The sequence below is a fragment of the Schistocerca cancellata genome, chromosome 6 (genome assembly GCF_023864275.1).
Source record: "Schistocerca cancellata isolate TAMUIC-IGC-003103 chromosome 6, iqSchCanc2.1, whole genome shotgun sequence".
Classification (NCBI taxonomy): domain Eukaryota; kingdom Metazoa; phylum Arthropoda; class Insecta; order Orthoptera; family Acrididae; genus Schistocerca; species Schistocerca cancellata.
Genome location: NC_064631.1, coordinates 397,765,352 through 397,783,997, shown reverse-complemented (window position 1 = coordinate 397,783,997; position 18,646 = coordinate 397,765,352). Strand labels below are relative to the sequence as shown.

General features: G+C 37.6%; 1 protein-coding gene across 1 annotated transcript; it reads right to left on the bottom strand.

The window, feature by feature from the left end:
* Nucleotides 1-213: 213 nt before the first annotated feature.
* Nucleotides 214-18,318, bottom strand: LOC126088511 (serine/threonine-protein phosphatase 2A activator). The gene is made up of 8 exons (XM_049906657.1): nucleotides 18,096-18,318; nucleotides 17,922-18,010; nucleotides 9,005-9,208; nucleotides 6,056-6,273; nucleotides 5,847-5,971; nucleotides 2,316-2,416; nucleotides 854-961; nucleotides 214-609 (listed from the first exon to the last, which is right to left on the bottom strand). The coding sequence occupies exons 1-8, from the start codon at nucleotides 18,106-18,108 to the stop codon at nucleotides 454-456; spliced, it is 1,014 nt and encodes a 337-aa protein (XP_049762614.1). The 5' UTR covers nucleotides 18,109-18,318; the 3' UTR covers nucleotides 214-453.
* Nucleotides 18,319-18,646: the final 328 nt, after the last annotated feature.

The following is an 18,646-nucleotide window of genomic DNA, read 5'->3' as shown; positions in this document are numbered from 1 at the left end:
CCGTCCTATTTATACTCTGGTAGATCAGATTTTATTTTCCAGAAAGGAGGGTTCTCACAACATTTCCAAGGCACTGAAAAACAGCAGTAATAACTGCAGAATAACTTACATTCCACATCCTTGCCCTTGTCAGCATCTCAACCGTAATACTCAACGCCATTCACAGAAACTCAAAAATTAACACAGACACAAAAAGTAAGTAATGTACTAAGATTTGTATACAATAAGTTATTTATTAAAATACATATTTTACAGTATCTAACACTGTCGCAATTTTGGTAAGAAATTTTACAAATTTTAACTGACTGCATGAGAATCATTACTTTTTTGGTATTTCATCTGTTGAAGCATATATACAAATGATGATCCTGAAATAGCTCTAAAATTTAATTTTGTAAATGCAGAGGTATAAATTTATGTAAAATATAAAATACCATTTAGCTTTGTCTGGGTTTAATTTTTGGGTGGTGGTGGGGCACGGAATGAGTCAGGTGGCCTAGGCCTCATTGATCCTACACCTCTTTCAGAGAAATGGCTTAAGGGGGCTGCTTCAATGGACATTAATGAACCGAATAAAACATGTTGTACAACAGGAAACTTCTCCAGCACCTGTCAAAGAATAAGAGAGCCACATTAGGAATGGTATGTCTAACAGTGTACATTACTTAAGAAATGGTTATGGCCACAAAGGGGTATAACAAATAAAATAAGTACATCCAAAACCTGTAATATACGAAAAAGTAGAGAATACTTGAATAATAAGTAAGCAGAAAATACGAAAAATTGATTCTGTATCAACACAATAATTCTTTTTTTCATTACATAAGAGCATTTTATTAGTTACTACACTTACTTCTGCAATATACATCCTGATCAGACCAGAATTTATTTTGGACCATGAGGGAACATCACTGATATTCCATAACTGGTTTGAATGCTCCGCAAATAACCCAGTTTTTACCTATTTGACAATAACATCTGCATATAAAAAACTGATACACATATACATAAAACTGATATGTCAGAATTTGTTACATTAGTTTCTGTTGTTTTTGAATAAATTTCATATGTAAGTATAATTTCATACAAATCAGCAGAGTATTTATGGTGTAAAATACTCAGCATGTTGTGAGTATACAATTTCTATCAAAACAATTTTCTCTTGAAGACTTTCACAAAATAAATTATTTATTTCACATAGTATATTATTTATAAACCTGTAAGCAGACTGATGCAACAAATGATTGAGGCATTAGATTTGTAATACAGCAAAGTCATTAGCAACAATATAATGTTCAAGTCATGAGATGGCAAGCACACAGGGTAAAAGAAAAGACCACATAACACATACATCGACAGGCTCATGGGATACTATTTTGTAAGGGAGTGGGAAGAACTTCGAGAAGTATATTCTGCATTTCAAGATATGATGCATGGTAACTGATGTCCTGGCAAAGGATGCCATTAACATGTTCGAGACTTTGATGGCACTGTATGTTAAGGGGAGCATTTCTTTGTAGCTGGTTACTGTCCCAGCAAAAAGTGTCAAGGGAATGAGAGGACATATTACTGGATATTTGTTTGCGAATCAGGTAATAAAAAATAAAGCATTTTGTAAGTTAAGGCCTTGGCAGATTTTCGTATTTCAATACTACCTCATTACTACCCATTCTGTCCCTCTCCTTATGTGTAAACTAATTCCTCGCTTTGGAAGTTGCTCTTACATTTCCCACTTATCTTCCTTATTTTGTTCTTGCTTTGTGGCTTGGCTGTCCATCACCTTTTCTTCTCCAATCCAAACTTACACCTACTTAGCAATGAGAGAGGCTATGTGCTAGTTAAGGCATTGGACTCTGAGTTGGGAGGAATGGAATTCAAAATTTACATGATCAATTTCATTAACCATTCTTGTTCTATCCAATCCTGCACTCAATGATAATCACACTGACAAGAATGATTAAACCCTAATTTGCCATCTTAGCACTTTCTTACATCTTCTTAGCACACTGCAATTGATATGTTACAACTACTCTTCTTTCTATGATTGACTGCACAATAGTGACACTGCCACCTCTTCTACAGCTAGTATCTGATACATGAGCAGCAACAGATCTGCTAGATAAGATTCTTTTCCACTTCTTATAAAAAGAGATTTCTTTATATATTTTAGTGTTTTCTTACACTCGGTGGTGTATGTGTTTACTCCCAGATATTTTAGTTAGAGTGAAACATTTTCCCATTACAAAACAAATCACAGATTTATCATAATCTAAGTTGCCTTTGAAATGTTACTCTATCATCAATCGAATACATACCTGATTAATAAATTTAATACACCCTAAAAATAAGTAATCATCACAATAGGCCTCAACAACTTCATTTACTAAGAAAGATTTAGGCTCAATCTGTGGATGATCTGCAAAAAAGAACACGAACTTAGATCAGTAAAGAACAAGAACTGCATGTTTACATTTATCAAACTTCACTTACTGCTGTGCTAACATATACAAGTTTCCTTTTCAAGACTCCTATCGAAAAGAATAAACCTGGTAACATGCGCAAAGAAATTTGTAAATTCATTGGGTAATGAAGATCACTTTGAAACAGGAATGTGAAATACATTATTGAAAGTTTATTTTCAAATCTATTGAATAATTAAATTCCTCTTATTGCTCTATGGAAGATCAGTAATATTCAGTAAACACTCTTGTAAAATGGCTATAAGTTTTCCTTTGAATATTACACAATTAAAAATCTTTTAAAAGGTCAGCAATCATTCTTGGCACTTACACAAAAACTTGTCTAGATCACACATATTTGTTAATGCTTATCATGACATGTTTCAGTAACAGCAAAAACGAAACGTAAATAACAATCTTGACATCAATCACCTAGAGCCCGACACAGCTTTCTTACAAGGTAACTATCATAGAATGAAGAGATGTTGTGAAACTTCTTAAGATATATTCAGCTAAAAAGACAGTTGAATGTATTAATACTGAATGACTAAAAACCAAACGAGTATATAGACTGAAGCATGGCACCCAATGCTGGAACTTGAATTTATACAGCACAATGCTGAATGTAAACATCAAAAGTACGATAGCTGCTCCATGCATCTACAGCAAATGTCAAGAATCAGGTATTTTAATAATTGTCATTTATGTGGATGACATGTCAATTTTCAGCAACAAGCTATGTGAGAAAAATGCCTTCAAAAACAAAGGAGAAAAGAGCTCCACCTGAAACACCATGTTCAACACACTAAACATTTAGGTATACAGACAACAACAAAAAAAACACACACACACACACACACACATTATTTGTGACTAGACCAGACACACTACAAACAGTAAATTCTCAATGTATTCAATATGAAAAACTGTAACCCACCTCTCGAAGCAGTATTCCACTGCCCCTCCAATTTACACAATATCCTAGTCCAACCTTACACCGTATTCACTCTCAACCCCTTGCCACAAGTGTCATGTCTCTCTGGATGACCCAGGTGCAAGAACTGTCCAATACAGCCACCCAGCACATCTTACTCCAGTCACATCACCGCAGGCTTATCCTACCCAACCAGAGGCAGGGCAATCTGTGAAAGCAGCGATGTCATATACAAGCCCCACTGTAATTTCTGCAAAGCATTTTATATGGACATGATTACCATCTAGCTGTCCATCCAAACGAATGGCCACCACCAAACTGTGGCCAAGAGCAGAGCTGAGCACCCAGTGGTGGAACACATTGCTGAGTGCAAATTGCTCTATTTTAATCGTTGCTTCACACCCCGTACATCTAGATCCTTCCTCTAATTTCAGCTTCTCTCAGTTATGTAGATGGGAATTGTCCTTGCAACACACCCTTTGATTCCATAGTACTCTTTGTCCCAACCTACACTAGCCCCTTGTCCCAGACCCACACCCTTCCATTGACAGTAACTTCATTCATCCTGCACCAGCACCTACACCTTCCCAGCAGTCCCCCATCCCCAACCCACCTTCCCAGCAGTCAATCACCCTTTTGGAAACCACACTTCCATTCCCAGTCTCCTTTCTGTCCTTACCCACTCCTTCTGACACAACTCGTCAAATCCAGACAAAAAGCAGATATGCAAGCCAGAAAAATGTAGTCAGGTGGCACAATGTAGTTCTAAATGTTTAAGTATATGCATACTCTACAGCTGTTGAAAGGGATTCGTCTGAAGGCTAGCAAAGTTCACAATCTTGTTTAAGTCCAGATGAATCAATGACTCTAATATTTTCTTTTATTTTTATTTTATTCCTTAAATTATTTATAAAAATATATATTTCTGGTAGCAATTAGAAAATGCTGTTTCCCTACGAGGTAAGGCATCCAAATATGGCAAAAGCTATATCAATTTACATAATTTTGTCTGTTGCAAATAACTAATTTACAGATTAAGAATCAAAATCCAGTATGCAATTTGTGTTTATCCAAACCCTTAAATATTCAGGGATAGTCACTGACCTCAGCAACATAATGTTCATGTTATTTCTGGTGCACTTAAAGAGGCTGTGTGAGAATAGGCAAGTTGCATCTATATCGATACAGAATACTACACAAATGAAACTGATGAGATGGCGGTCAATTATTCTTTTGATATTCTCATCTGGTGAAACGTACAACTATCTCCTCACACTAACTAGGAAAATAGGCCAGAAAAATAGCTCTCTTACCATGTCTGACACCGCAAAAAGAATCATCATTAGCAAAAAGCCAGTGTAAATAGTGCCACCAAAGCATCTGTTCAGTGAGTGTGGACCTGATGTCAGAGCTGTCCAGATCTACCTGCTGTGCAGACAGTTTACACCAGATATCACAGACATCATAACACTAACAGAGCATTCACAGGACACCACTAACCCTTCTCACACCTGATAAGTTGTCACTGAGGACACTCATGGGTTACCTCTACCACACTGCTTTACTGTCAATGTTTATCCATTACAATTATACAAAGAATTATGGAGTCCACAGACAACTTGCAAGGTTACTGCCCTACAGTCTGCCCAGGGGCTTCAAAATGTTTACAGTTTCACTAACATCCAGGATTCTGCCAGATGCATTTTAATAAATTGGAGGTCTGAAAGACAGCAAATACAAAAACTGGCATCTTCTCCCACAGCAACTACATACGACAGATAAACTGGAACATGCATTATACAAACTAGTAAGAGATTGGTAAATGAATAATGTGAGGGATGATTACTCTTCTGATAAAAAATTACACTTTTTGCACAGCACCAGAGAGACAACATATTTCATTTATTAACAATTGTGACAATGCATAAAAAAATGTCTATCATTCCACTTGGGACCTGTTGTAAAGGTACATCAGCTCATTTGTTTTAGTTGTAAATATTTGTCACATATTATTGTTTTTCTGACATGTTCTACATCCTGGAGGACCTCTCCACTACAGATCAACTGGAATGAAAGTAAATCTAATCTAATCTAAACACGTAAAATGCAATGAACATTAAATCCTACTCAACGATCCAGTATGTTGATGTTTGTTAACTAGTAGAAAAGATATGGCCTGTATATTAATGAAGAACTGTATTATTCACTTTGTAACAAAACACTCAGCACACAGTTCTGATAACTGATTAAATTTCCTATCATAAACTAGAAATTTATTTAAAGTGTTGCACGAAAATTTAAACTTCAAAATGCCTGTTATTCATTCTGTAAGTTTCTACAAGAGGACGTTACAGCATAAAGAAACTGGAGGTGGATTGGGAGTTGTGGCCAAAAGCACAATCTAAAAGATAGAAAAATCAAGTAATACACTACAATTCTCTTTAGATGCTTACCTATAAGCTGAGAACTTCCCCAAATAAAAGGGACAAACTGATAATCATCTAAACTCCACACACCATGGCTTCCTGCAGGTTCCATTCTGTACGTCAGCTGAAGTTTGCGGACCAAAGTTAAGTACCTGCAAGTCATTAATTTTTATAATATATAGTCGTAAAGAGGGATGTGGAAACTGAAAAAAACAGATCATTGGTAAAAAATCTACCTATTAAAAACACAAGTAACAACTGCCACAGTGTCAGTTTCAACAAAGGCTCCAATCTTGAACAAGCAACATAGCAACATAAGAAATGCCATTTCATGACCTGTACCGTAATCAATTCGAGTTGAATTTCCAAAGCCTTCAACTAAATACACCACAATTTCAGGAATAGCCCGGTGGAACTTGGGTTGTAAGGCTGCCTGCAGCAGGTGTTCTGCTTTCTAAAAACAACAGAAAAGTAATTCACTTATTATTCACTAAAATCTTAAAAGAGTATATATCGTCACACACACACACACACACATACACTTAAATTATAAAGGTCAAATTTTAACATCTGTTCATTAGAAGCTTTAAGTGAAGCATAATCAAGAAATGGGAGCATAATTCCTTAAAAACCTTTTAGGTTTATGGACCAAGGTAAAATGTAAGGTATCTTGCATAAAAGGCCAAAATAATTACAAAAAGTTTTGAAATCTAGGGCACACTTATCTTAAAAAATGCTGGGGAGGGGGAAGGGGGGGGGCAGGGAGGAAAATCAGAAAATATGCATTCAACTGTATTCTGGGCATTAAACTTACACCACATTATTATAAATCAAATTAAATGAAATGTCGTGTGGCGAGAGCCTCCCGTTGGGTAGACCGGTCTTTTTAGTTGACGCCATTTTGGCGACGATGGGGATGATATGATGATAAAGACAACACAACACCAAATCCTGAGCAGAGAATATATCCGACCCAGCTAGGAATCAAACCCGGGTGCCTTTGCACAGCATTCCACTGTGTTGATCACTGAGCTATCAAGGTGGACACCATATTATTATGAGGTGATTGGTGAAACTATTCATGAAACTGTTTCATTTGTAGTAATTAAACTTGACTAGAAGAAGGGACCAGTTGGTAGGACATGTTCTGAGGCATCAAGGGATCACAAATTTAGCATTGGAGGGCAGCGTGGAGGGTAAAAATCGTAGAGGGAGACCAAGAGATGATTACACCAAGCAGATTCAGAAGGATGTGGGTTGCAGTAAGTACTGGGAGATGAAGAAGCTTGCACAGGATAGGGTAGCATGGAGAGCTGCATCAAACCAGTCTCAGGAATGAAGACCACAACAACAGCAATCATGGCTTCTGTGCCATAAACAAATGAAACAAATTATTAACAGACTACAGGCTTTTTCCAGTGTGAAGAAGAAAACCGTGATCTGACAATAGATGTTGCTAGGTCTCTAGAATGTACTGCAATGGCTCTACAGGCGTGTCAAAGCTGTTGTAAGGAAGCAGCACCACTGTATTATTCTTGTCTCTCAGTAAGTGCACCATCTTCATTCACGACTGACTGTTACACTGCCATTGTAATTGTTAGTAGCATCTCACGCTCTTTATGAGGTAGTTCAAGAACTTCACCCGCAACAAATCCTAATACTGAGAAATCCTGTACAGAAGTCTCTACAAGTCCTTGGTGGTAGTTGGTGTCTATGCAACATATCCCAGATATGCATTATGTGATCAAAAGTATCTGGACATCTGACTGAATATGACTTACAAATTCATGGCACCTTCCATTGGTAATGCTGGAATTCAATATGGTGCTGGCCCACCATTAGCTTGATGACAGCTTCCACTTTCACAGGCCAATCAGATGCTGGAAAGTTTCTTGGGGAATGGCAGCCCATTCTTCGTGGAGTGCTGCACTGAGGAGCAATACTGATGTCGGTCGGTGAGGCCTGGCATGAAGTCAATTACAGGGATGTTATTGTAGTGTAACCACTCTACCGCACGCCGTGCTTTATGAACAGGTCCTCGATCGTGTTGAAATATGCAATCACCACCCCAAATTGCTCTTCAACAGTGGGAAGCAAGAACGTGCTTAAAACATCAATGTAGGCCTGTGCTGTGATAGTGCCACGCAAAACAACAAGGGGTGCAAGCCCCCTCCACGAAAAACACAACCACACTATAACACCACCGCCTCCGAATTTTACTGTTGGCACTACACATGCAGATGACGTTCACTGGGAATTCGCTATACCCATACCCTCTATCGGATCACATCTTGGCCTGTATTGCCTCTATTATTAACTTTAGCCAAAATTGAGTTCTAAAAAACAAATGCATTGATATTGTCCTTTGCTAAACAAGCGCCAATTAAGAACTAGTGCCCAGTGGATATGTAGACAATGGAAAATTGCACAAATAAATTACTGACAGACATCCAAAAACACCATTAGACCATACATATTCAAAAGCAGTCAGCTATTCCTTCTCAATAAAAACAATCCTTCACATACATGGAACAGGAGTTACTGCCCCAGTTCCAAGATCCTGGTGAAACACTGAAAAACACTGTCCTGTCTGCAAGCATTACTGCCAGCGAGTGTCCTTCATTTCTTTAAACTCAATTTCTTTGTAAGAAAGTACAGTAATGAAGACAACTATCAACAAAACCAAGATATTCAAAAGGAAATATTTTCATGCTAAATCAGGGATTCTGGCAAAGAGTCAAACCCTGCCAAAAAGGGTCACTTGCTCTATATAAAAAAAATTAATCATTTTGCTGAAATTGTTTAATGCCTTGAAACTCTTTGAATATCCTGCAAACCTTATGATAAGCAAAGAAAACAACCAAATAAATATTTGAAAAAAGAAATAGATGTGATGCAGTCGAGGCTTTATAAAAATAAGTATAGATAGGAACCTGTAATTCCTCCTTGTGAAGGGAGGAAAGAAAAAGACTAGAGAAAATCTAACATTATAGCAATTCTGCTTATGAAAGAATTTCACATGTGAAATTATATTAGCCAGACCGATTGTAACAAAAGCACTCATTTATTAGTTACGACTTTTAAAGTTAGACAGTAGCCTTTGTACGTGTAACAGTTTCAACTGATTTCTTTTTCCATTCTGATTAGCAGTTTTCTATTTTAAGTGAGAAGCAATAAATTCTTACTTCCTGAAGTCTTGCAAACCAAGTTCTGAATGCTTTGTTGCCAAATCTCTGAGCTTGCACCTGTGGTGGAATTTCATCTATCCATTTATCCAATGTATCCAGTAAATCTAATATACCACATATTGTATCAGACTTTGAACTCTCACAGGAGAGAGCTTTACCCCTGACAGCATCATTTAGTGTTTTTATAAAGCCAAGGTACTCCTGAAACAAAACAAGATCAGAACACTGTGATTAGATATATTGTGTAATTTTTATTTGAAGAATGTGAAACTAACATACAAGGAAATTGAACAATTGTGGGTTTTGGATTTTGATGAAGTTTTGCATTTAGGCTCTTCATTGGGTGAAGTGCTATTTTGGCTTTTAGCTCACCACCCCATAGTTTTTATGAAAAATTATACAGAAGTTTTCTATGCCAGTGAAGCATTAATGACTATACTCAGTAGGTAACATGGTATATTGGGTGATTGGTAACCCCACCATACTCCAAATATACAGGGGTATTATAAATGATTTAAGTGATTTCACATTTGCTGTAGATATATTATTTGACATATTGTTAAAGTGCTTTGCACACACACAGAAAAACTCAAAAATATTTTGATGTATTACAAGTGTTCTATATGTTGCCTCCTACAATTCCGCTAATGTGAAGTTGATAATGAAGTTCTTTCCACATTCAGTGCAGCATGTCCTTATCATTACTTTCAAAAGCACTGCTGACATTAGCTCATAGTTTGTTAAGTTTATTAGTAAAGGAGGCATGAACAATGAATCTTTCTCATAACCCCACAGAACACAATCACATGCAGTTAGATTGGGAGAGAGTGGAGACCATGATATGAATTGCTGACCATCAACCTGACTGTTCTATAGGTTTCTCAATTTCCTGTTTAAGAATTCATAAACATTATGAAGAAAGAGGGATGAAGCACCATCCGGGTGGCATGGCTGATTTTCCAGCACGGCCAAATACAGATGTCCTGTAATGGTCTTGATGCTGAAGAAAAAGGGACAATAAACTTTAAACCATGAGGCTGCACAGAAGACATTAACTTTTGGTGAATATCAAATGTGCTACATGAGAGAGTCTATGTCCAGCAAATTTCCTCTTAGTGCCCGTTCATTGTACCACTCAAAAAAAAAAAAACGTTGCTCCATCACTGAAGTTGAGTTTCCTACATGAACAATCCTCTTACATAAGCTGTTCCAACTGTGCTGAAAATTCAAAGGATCTTATTTTGTCATTGGGAGTCAGGGCTTGTAGCAATTGCAAATCGTAGGGCTTCAGCTTAAGTCATTTTCTTAAAATCTTCTGAACGATCTGTTGTAGTATGTTCAGCTCTCTAATTGCTCTGTTCAATGATTTCTGTGGGCTTCGTGCGAAACTGTCCCATGTGCAGTCAACCGTTTCTTCATTCACTGCCGGCCAACCTGTTGATTTCCCCTTGTGGAGGCATCATGAAGCTTTAAACTGTCCATACCATTGGCAAATTGAGTTGGCAGTTGGTGGATCTTGGTGAACTTTGTTCTGAAATGTCACTGCACTGTTAGGGCAAACTGATGTGAATGCATTTAAAGCACAACATATGCTTTCTCGCCATCAGTCACCATTTTGCCTAACTGCTCACTGCTGCAGCCTCATGGCAGAAAGCTGAAGTGTGGCAGCACCAATACAAAACTTTTTAAGTTTTCCTATATGAGCGATGAGTTTTGTGACAATATGTTAATTAATGTACCTACATTGAATTTATAAAATTGCTTCAAACATTTATAACAACAGTGTACAGTTACAAATTACAGTCCCCATCCTAATTTTGATGACACTTATTTCCTAATTAAAAATATATCTGATCATATACAAGGAAAAAGAAAAACAAGTACAAATCTGGTGTACGTAATCTTCAACAGTGACCAATCAAGCCACATTGACAATTGCTAATAGTCATTAAGACTTGAACAAACAAATAAAACTTATATGTTGGTTACCTAAAACACTATGAAGTGTCTAGCTAAAATATTTATACAACTTCTTACAGTTTTCACACTGGATACAAACAAATCATGGAAGTCAGCAGAGAATTGCTGACCGTTTCAATTCTGAGACCTTCCGATGCTTTTATTGCAGACCAAACATTCCAATATACAGGGTGATTTAAAAGTCATATCCCATAACGACAAAGTCTACATTCGTGATTCAATAATCTTGGCCCATAGGACAAAGTCACAATTAGTGGAGATAGCAAAAATACATAGAAATGAATTCATGCTACAGATGTGCATTAATCATACAAACAAAATGTTACAGCATCAGTTCACTGACAAACAAACTTGACAGCACAATACATCTGCCATCCCCAGACACTTGTTCGCACATACCTCTAATGCAGAAGGTGACTGCCATCATGCAGACAACACATCCGAACACTGGTGATTTAATCATTCTGTGAATAGCCTTATACTGATTTGGATTGCAATTGTGGTATTCTGCTGCTGCTTCCTACTAACTCACGCCAAACACAAGGATAAGAACCATTTCCACTTCCTCCTGATGTGTGTACATTGCTGTACAAGCGAGTATGTGACTACACTGCTGAACAGCAGATGCTATACAATTTCTTCCAAATGCAAATTCACTTATGTGTTTACTGTTATTGCACTTTTTGTACGTACAAATGGTGAATACATGTACATTTTCTCTCTCGCACCACTTGTTACAATGGTAGCCTCGACAACTGCAAAGGCGGATATGATATTCTGCTATGATTTAGGAAATGGACGTTAGCCTGCAAGCCCGTTCCCTCTATCGTGAAAAATATCCACAGCACAGAGTGCCCTCTGAAAAGCTGTTGGGCAGACTTTTCCAGCATCTGACAGACACAAGTACTCTCGCACCCCAAAAGACTGACAGTGGAAGCGCCCCCCCCCCCCCCCCCGCCCCAGTATGCACACCTGACAGAGGAGCATGTGCTGTGTTCAGTGGAAGAAACCCCTGGAACCAGTGTGCGACAATCAGCAGCAGCAGAAGCCATGTCTCGCTTTCTTAACTGGGGGAAGCGGGTACCTAAGGGCACCTAATGAACAATTGCTGTACACATACCATCTACAGTGCATTTAGGTGCTAAGGATGCAAGATCATCATGGTGGATGGCGAGTCTGTCAATGGCTGTCCACTATTCACACCCAAGGTTTTATTTGCAATGAGGCAGGGTTCACAAGTGATGATGTGAATTTCCATAACCAGCATGTATGAGCAAACGTAAACCAGCATGTATGACCAGACGTAAATCCCCAAGCAATTCGCGAAAGAGGGCATCAACGTCGATTCTCAATCAACATATGGACAGGTGTACTTGGCAGTATATTAATAGGGCCATATGTGCTACCATGAAGGTCAACTGGGGTGCATTATCTGGAGTTTCTCATTAAAGTATAGCCAACCTTGCAAGAGGCTGTGCTATGGCAGCAATGAATACAAATGTAGTTCATGCACGACGGTTCATCAGCACACTTTCATCACAAGTGCGTTAACATCTAATGCAGATATTTCAAGACACTGGACTGGTCAAGGGAGAGGGGTGCACACCTCGGCCTGCTCATTTGTCAGACCTCAATCCCCTAGACTTCTGGTTACGGGTACACTTGAAGGAATTGGTCTACACCATAACAATCAAAAATGTGTGGACACTGCAGGATCAATCCGGTGAACTTCAAAGGGTGTATCACTCCTTGCACCAGATGGCAGAGGGGTGTGTTGTCACGAATGGACACCACACTGAACACCTCCTGTAAAAAGTTGTTTATCGCAAAAAGTATGCACTTTTGGACCCATGCTTATTGGACATGAGTAATAACAGCCCCAAAAGTGTTCAACATTTTCTTTTTAACACCCTGTATATGCTTCCACACAAGCTGTTATTTCTCTTATCTTGTCTTCACTGCCTTTACATTATAACTGTGTTGTTGTCAGTAGAACTGTTATGCTGTCTGTCATAAATGCCAGTTCTCCAAGCGCTCTCAATAATCTCTTGTGAACAGAATGTCTTCTTTCCTTCATGGCTGCCCATCTGAGTTCACAGAGCAGTTCCATAACAGACCTACTCACATGCTCATCAAACCTAATGGTGAATAATCTGGCAGCACCCTTCTGAATTGCACCAATATGTTATTTTAATCCAACCAACTGGGGAACAAAAACACACTAACAGTATTCAAGAATACCATTTTGTATGTGTTTACTTTATCAATGAGCTGTGTATTTCCTACAGTTCTCCCAACAAACTGGTGTCAACCATTTACCTTACCTAGAACTGAGCTTATATGCTCATTCCATTTCATGTCACTTTGCAACATTATGCCTAGATTTCCTGGAATGAGTTACTAGAAAATTATCACCAGGTCAATGGCAGCCCACTGTCCAATGAGATATTTGTTTCACTGGGGGAAAAAATAAAAAAAAAAATAAAAAAAAATTATTAAACTCCTTTAGAAGCTTCCAACCTGATGACTGAACCATTATTGCAATGTTGACCTGTGTTAAATAATGTGTATAAATAATTTCAAAGGAAAAGAAGCAAGGAAGAGAGATTACAAATTTACGTCCCTTCAATGAGTTCGCTAGAGACTCAGCATGAACTCTGAGGAAAGAAACTGAGTTTGTTCTTTTTCAAAAGGGCATTACAGAAGTGTCAGATCCCACTCATCTGCTTTGACCCATTAGTTCATCAATATGGTGGAAATGCCTACTTCTAGCATACACAGTGACATCATTACATACACCTGCCAACAAATGCAAACAAAAATAAAAATTATGCAAGAGTGTCTGACCTCAAAAATAAAATGAAACTAACAAGATAACTATGGGAAATATGGAGTTTAGGGTAGGGACAAGCTAACCATAAACCATAAAGCTAACAATAAAAAAACACTGCATCATCTGTAAACAAATACGATAAAAAAAATTTCAACTTACGACATACCACTACAGCCACAAACCCACAGGAATCTTACACTTCACTCGACCTATACAGCAAAATGAAGCCCACAATACCAAAAAACAAACACCTAGAACTCCGAAAAATGGAAATGGATACTTCCCTTGACATATATATAGCTTAACCGCAGCTACCAATACCAAAAAACCAATGCCTAGAACTCCAAAACGATGGAATCTGACATTTTCCTCGACCTACATAGCTCAAATGCAGCTCTCAACATCAAAGAAACCAACATCTACAATTTTGAAAAGTGGAATCGGACATTCCTCTTCACCTATATATCTCAAATGCAGCTGTTGATACCTACTAGCAAATCACAAACCAAAGAACCAAAACCTTCAAACACCCATCTAACTCACAAAACAGCATGAAACCAAAACACCAACAATTCAAAAACCCAAATACCCTCACATTCAATAGATCAATTAAAATACAACCGAAATACTGTAAATATACAACAGACAAACATCAAAATTACTACAGAATAAAACTAAAACAAAAATTACTTACCAACAATGGCCTCCAACAATATCACCTACACTGGCCACCTCAAGTACACCCTTGCCCACAACTGGTCCTGTTTGGGGTCCTCTCCAACATAATCTCTAAGTACCCCCCCCCCCCAACCCATAACATGCCCCATTAACACCACAAACATTACCCACAAGCTCACTCCCCCAACAAACAAACAAAAACATACGCACACATGTGCAAATCCCCCCCCCCCCCCCCCACACACACACACACCTTCCCCACAGCCCTCAAAAAAGTATGAAAAACGCAAAAATTCTCAGGGCCTCTCTTCCACCAGTGACACTTACCTAAATGAGGTTGCAGGTTACCCCTCCCTACAACTGATTAAATTGCCCCCCAAAACCCCTCTATGGTATTAGTACAAGCCCCAGCATTATAATCTTTAAACTGAATACTTTGGTTAACTACTAAATGTCCATAACCCCTCTTCCCCAAACCCCTATACGACGAAAATGCATCAGACATTACAGTACAAAACTCCTTTATACATTTCCCGATCAATCCCACTAGTTTCCTCTTACTATGACCCTGCAGAACCCTACAAACACAATCAGCACACTATCCCCCAAAATAACAGCCCCATCCCCACACCCACAAACTAAGCTGAGGACTGCCCCCTCCTCACACCAAACTGTGACCCATCAATTTCAACAACAATCCCTGGCCCACATAACTTCCCATTACACTTCACATACTCCAAATACACTTCATAACAAAAAGAAAACCAATCTAAAACAGTTCTCACACTCACATCAGTCTCACACACACGAAAACTTATACGTAAGCAAGTCAATCTCCATTACGGGCAACCTAGATTTCTCGAAACAGGTACCATGCCTTATAATAATAATAATAATAATAATAATAATAATAATAATAATAATAAAGATTTTATTGTCTTTAGGCCATTACAGCAATTGACAACGTCAAATGAAGTTACAATTTATAATACAGTGTGATAAGGTATTGACTACTGAAATATTTTAGCTTATATTACAATAAGCTAAAATATTTCAGTAGTCAATACCTTATCACACTGTATTATAAACTGTAACTTCATTTGATGTTTTCAATTGCTGTAATGGCCTAAAGACAATAAAATCTTTATTATTATTATTATTATTATTATTATAAGGCATGGTACCTGTTTCGAGAAATCTAGGTTGCCCGTAATGGAGATTGACTTGCTTACGTATAAGTATCGAATGCCAGATACTTTTGCACCCACAATGCCACACATACAGATCCCTGGTCCAAGACGCTGGAACTCTCGTCAGCCTAATGTAGGGCCCAAAAGCGTGACACCTATTGTATTTTGCTATTAGCCCGAAAACCTGCAGATACATTTTTACAGACAACATATTGTCACCCATAGCAGGAGTAACAAATCACTCTGTCATATCCACACCTAACACAAAAAAACGTATTAGATATCATTCCAAAAAACAAACACCAAACTAATCAGACATAACAAAAACACCAAACTTGCGCGCGTGCTACCACACTGACTACCTAGATTCAAAACCATGTTACCACAGTAATAACCATAACTCAAATCACCAAAGTACTGTGTGTTAAACTCACATGTCAACATTCACCACCAGACGACACCATCAAATACAACAGCACAACATCTACAAATACAACCAACTCAAAAACATCACGCCATAGTGACACCACAACACCATTATGTCGCGAGTCCAAGCAGAAAGGTGGAACTGGAGTTTACATTGACCCCAACATTAATTGACTAAGGAAAACAACAGAAAATGTTAAACTGTATGGTTGGACCATAATTGGAAGCACTCCGCCTAAATTTGAGAAACCTATCAGTGTGTCATCTTGCATGGCAAATAAAGTTGAGAAAACAATGAAAGTTTGCAATGTCAACGCTGAAGTGAGATCATTGTGAAATTATGTTAAGCAGGAGTAATGTCATTTTTAAATGTTGCTCAACAATTCCCATAACAGACATTTTGGTGTACAATTTTCTTGACAGCTGCTGAATTTTCTATTCGTCTACAAAAATTTTTGACAATAATGCTATCATCTCAATGAGGTAGCTATTTAAAGACCAACTGTGGCATTCCAACCTCCTGAGGATTATGTTCCATTTATAAAGCTGAGACATGGATGACATCACCAACATCACAAAAAAGTTTCAATAAGTGTGACAAACTTGACCTTCCCAGGAGTAGAGAGTTTTGGGTAGTGGAAACATACCAAAAAATAATTTTAGCAAGTTCTTAAAAATTAATAATATAGCCTATATCAACAGATCAAAAATAAAAACAAATTTGTAGACTATACAATAATTTTTTTATCAATCTTCATTTCCAACACACCAACATGGGTCTCATAAATCCAAAGCACCCACAGCCTCATTGAAAACCACAAAATTAGATAATCAACCTTGCAAGACACACAGACTAAATGACATTACTAACAAAACATGTGATCATCATCAATAATCTTAACACTGAACAAAAATGTTGCAGAGTGCCATTTACACAATGTATAATGTCACAATGATACTGAATGGATCACATTATTTACATGAAACAAACATTCTACATCCAATTTACTCATAATTCACATCTCATCGCCAAAATTTTCCAAGAAATTGTGTAGTTCAGCAATCCATCCATTTTGTTAAAATGAATGGTACCGAATACGTCATAATACACCAAGCACTCCAATTATGTTCATTGGGGCACAGTGGAAAGTCACAATATTCATTTTTGTAACCTCTTTCCTGAGTGCATGTAGAAAATACTTCGCTGCTTCTGAAAAATGTGGGAACATTACCACAAATCTTGAACAACCACTCGAAAGAATTAGCAGTCACACTTCAAAAGAGCTGATAATGAAATTATGAATGATAACAAGGATTACGTAACTCTCTCAAACTAGTTTCGTATGGTGCATTTAAAACAACACTCCTGTATCTTAAAGCTTTCCTACATTGTCACCACTTGCTTCTGTGTAGTAGTTTCAATTAAAATCATAACAATGAACAACAGTTCTGGTCAGTCAAACATTGTGCATAATTGACAAAACACACTCCATAGAAAACAATCATGATAGAAGCCTAAGTTTTCCTATATTTCTGTAAGTAAAACTGACCTCAACAACACGGATCGTTCGAAATCATGTGCTTAACGAGACATAGTTCCCTATCTTACTCTCGAATACACTGACGTCCTACAGGTTAATGTGGAATCCGAAAATATATAGGTTAATGTGGAATCCGAAAATGTACACAGCATTCCTTAATGTAGAAAATAACAGAAGGATCCCTGCACAGTTATCCAGTCAGCTACCAATGGAAAAAAGTAAACTGATATTTCAATACATATCTGATTTCTTAAAATAGTTCTTACATGGTACGCTTTTGATTTTTTCCATTTTTCCATGTCAGCCATGGAAGTGACAGCTCTTGTTGGCGTAACGTAGACATGGTCTTCTGGCACTAAAAAATATAAACCAAATTATCAGAGAAGAAAACATGTTGACTAAGAAATACACCACATTAATAGCGTCAATTGGAAAGCTACCGATTGAGCCCATCTTGGATTTAGGGAGTACCGAATTACTCTTTTTACGGCAATCGCACTTTGTTACATTTCAATTTACGGCCGGAAAAAATAACAACAAACTACAGCGGCATCTGTCAAAACAACACTCCCTCTTCTTTCTCAGTTTCTCTTTTCGTCTGAGCAGTTAGAAAGATATTCTCCCATGCCACAACTATCAGCGTTCTTATCATTCTATAGTCGGCAAGTACACTACCACAACTTCTACAACTACAAGAACAGCAATCTATGTTTGATTTTCTGCAGCAGTTTGTGTGTGTGTGTTTGTGTGTGCACCAATGATGTACCTTACAGTCGTAAAAGATTTTTGAACGAATAAAGAAACTTAATACATTCAACCAAAAATGCAAATTGTACACATTTCGTAATTTGTAAGATCAAGCATCATATAAATTGTGGGTTATACGCAGGAAACAGTTTCAGAGTGTGATGTGCCAGCACTTAAACTAAAAATTAGTTATTCGAAATACTTGTATTAACGAATATAATAAGATTCTAAAATCTTGGAAGAC

Excerpts from the sequence above, each read along its gene's own strand:
- LOC126088511 (XM_049906657.1), bottom strand. Across the intron at positions 9,209-17,921 it reads AAAAATCAAAAGCGTACCAT|GAGTACCTTGGCTTTATAAA; the intron begins GTAAGAACTATT and ends GTTTTGTTTCAG. Across the intron at positions 610-853 it reads TCAGGATGTATATTGCAGAA|GTGCTGGAGAAGTTTCCTGT; the intron begins GTAAGTGTAGTA and ends ATTCTTTGACAG.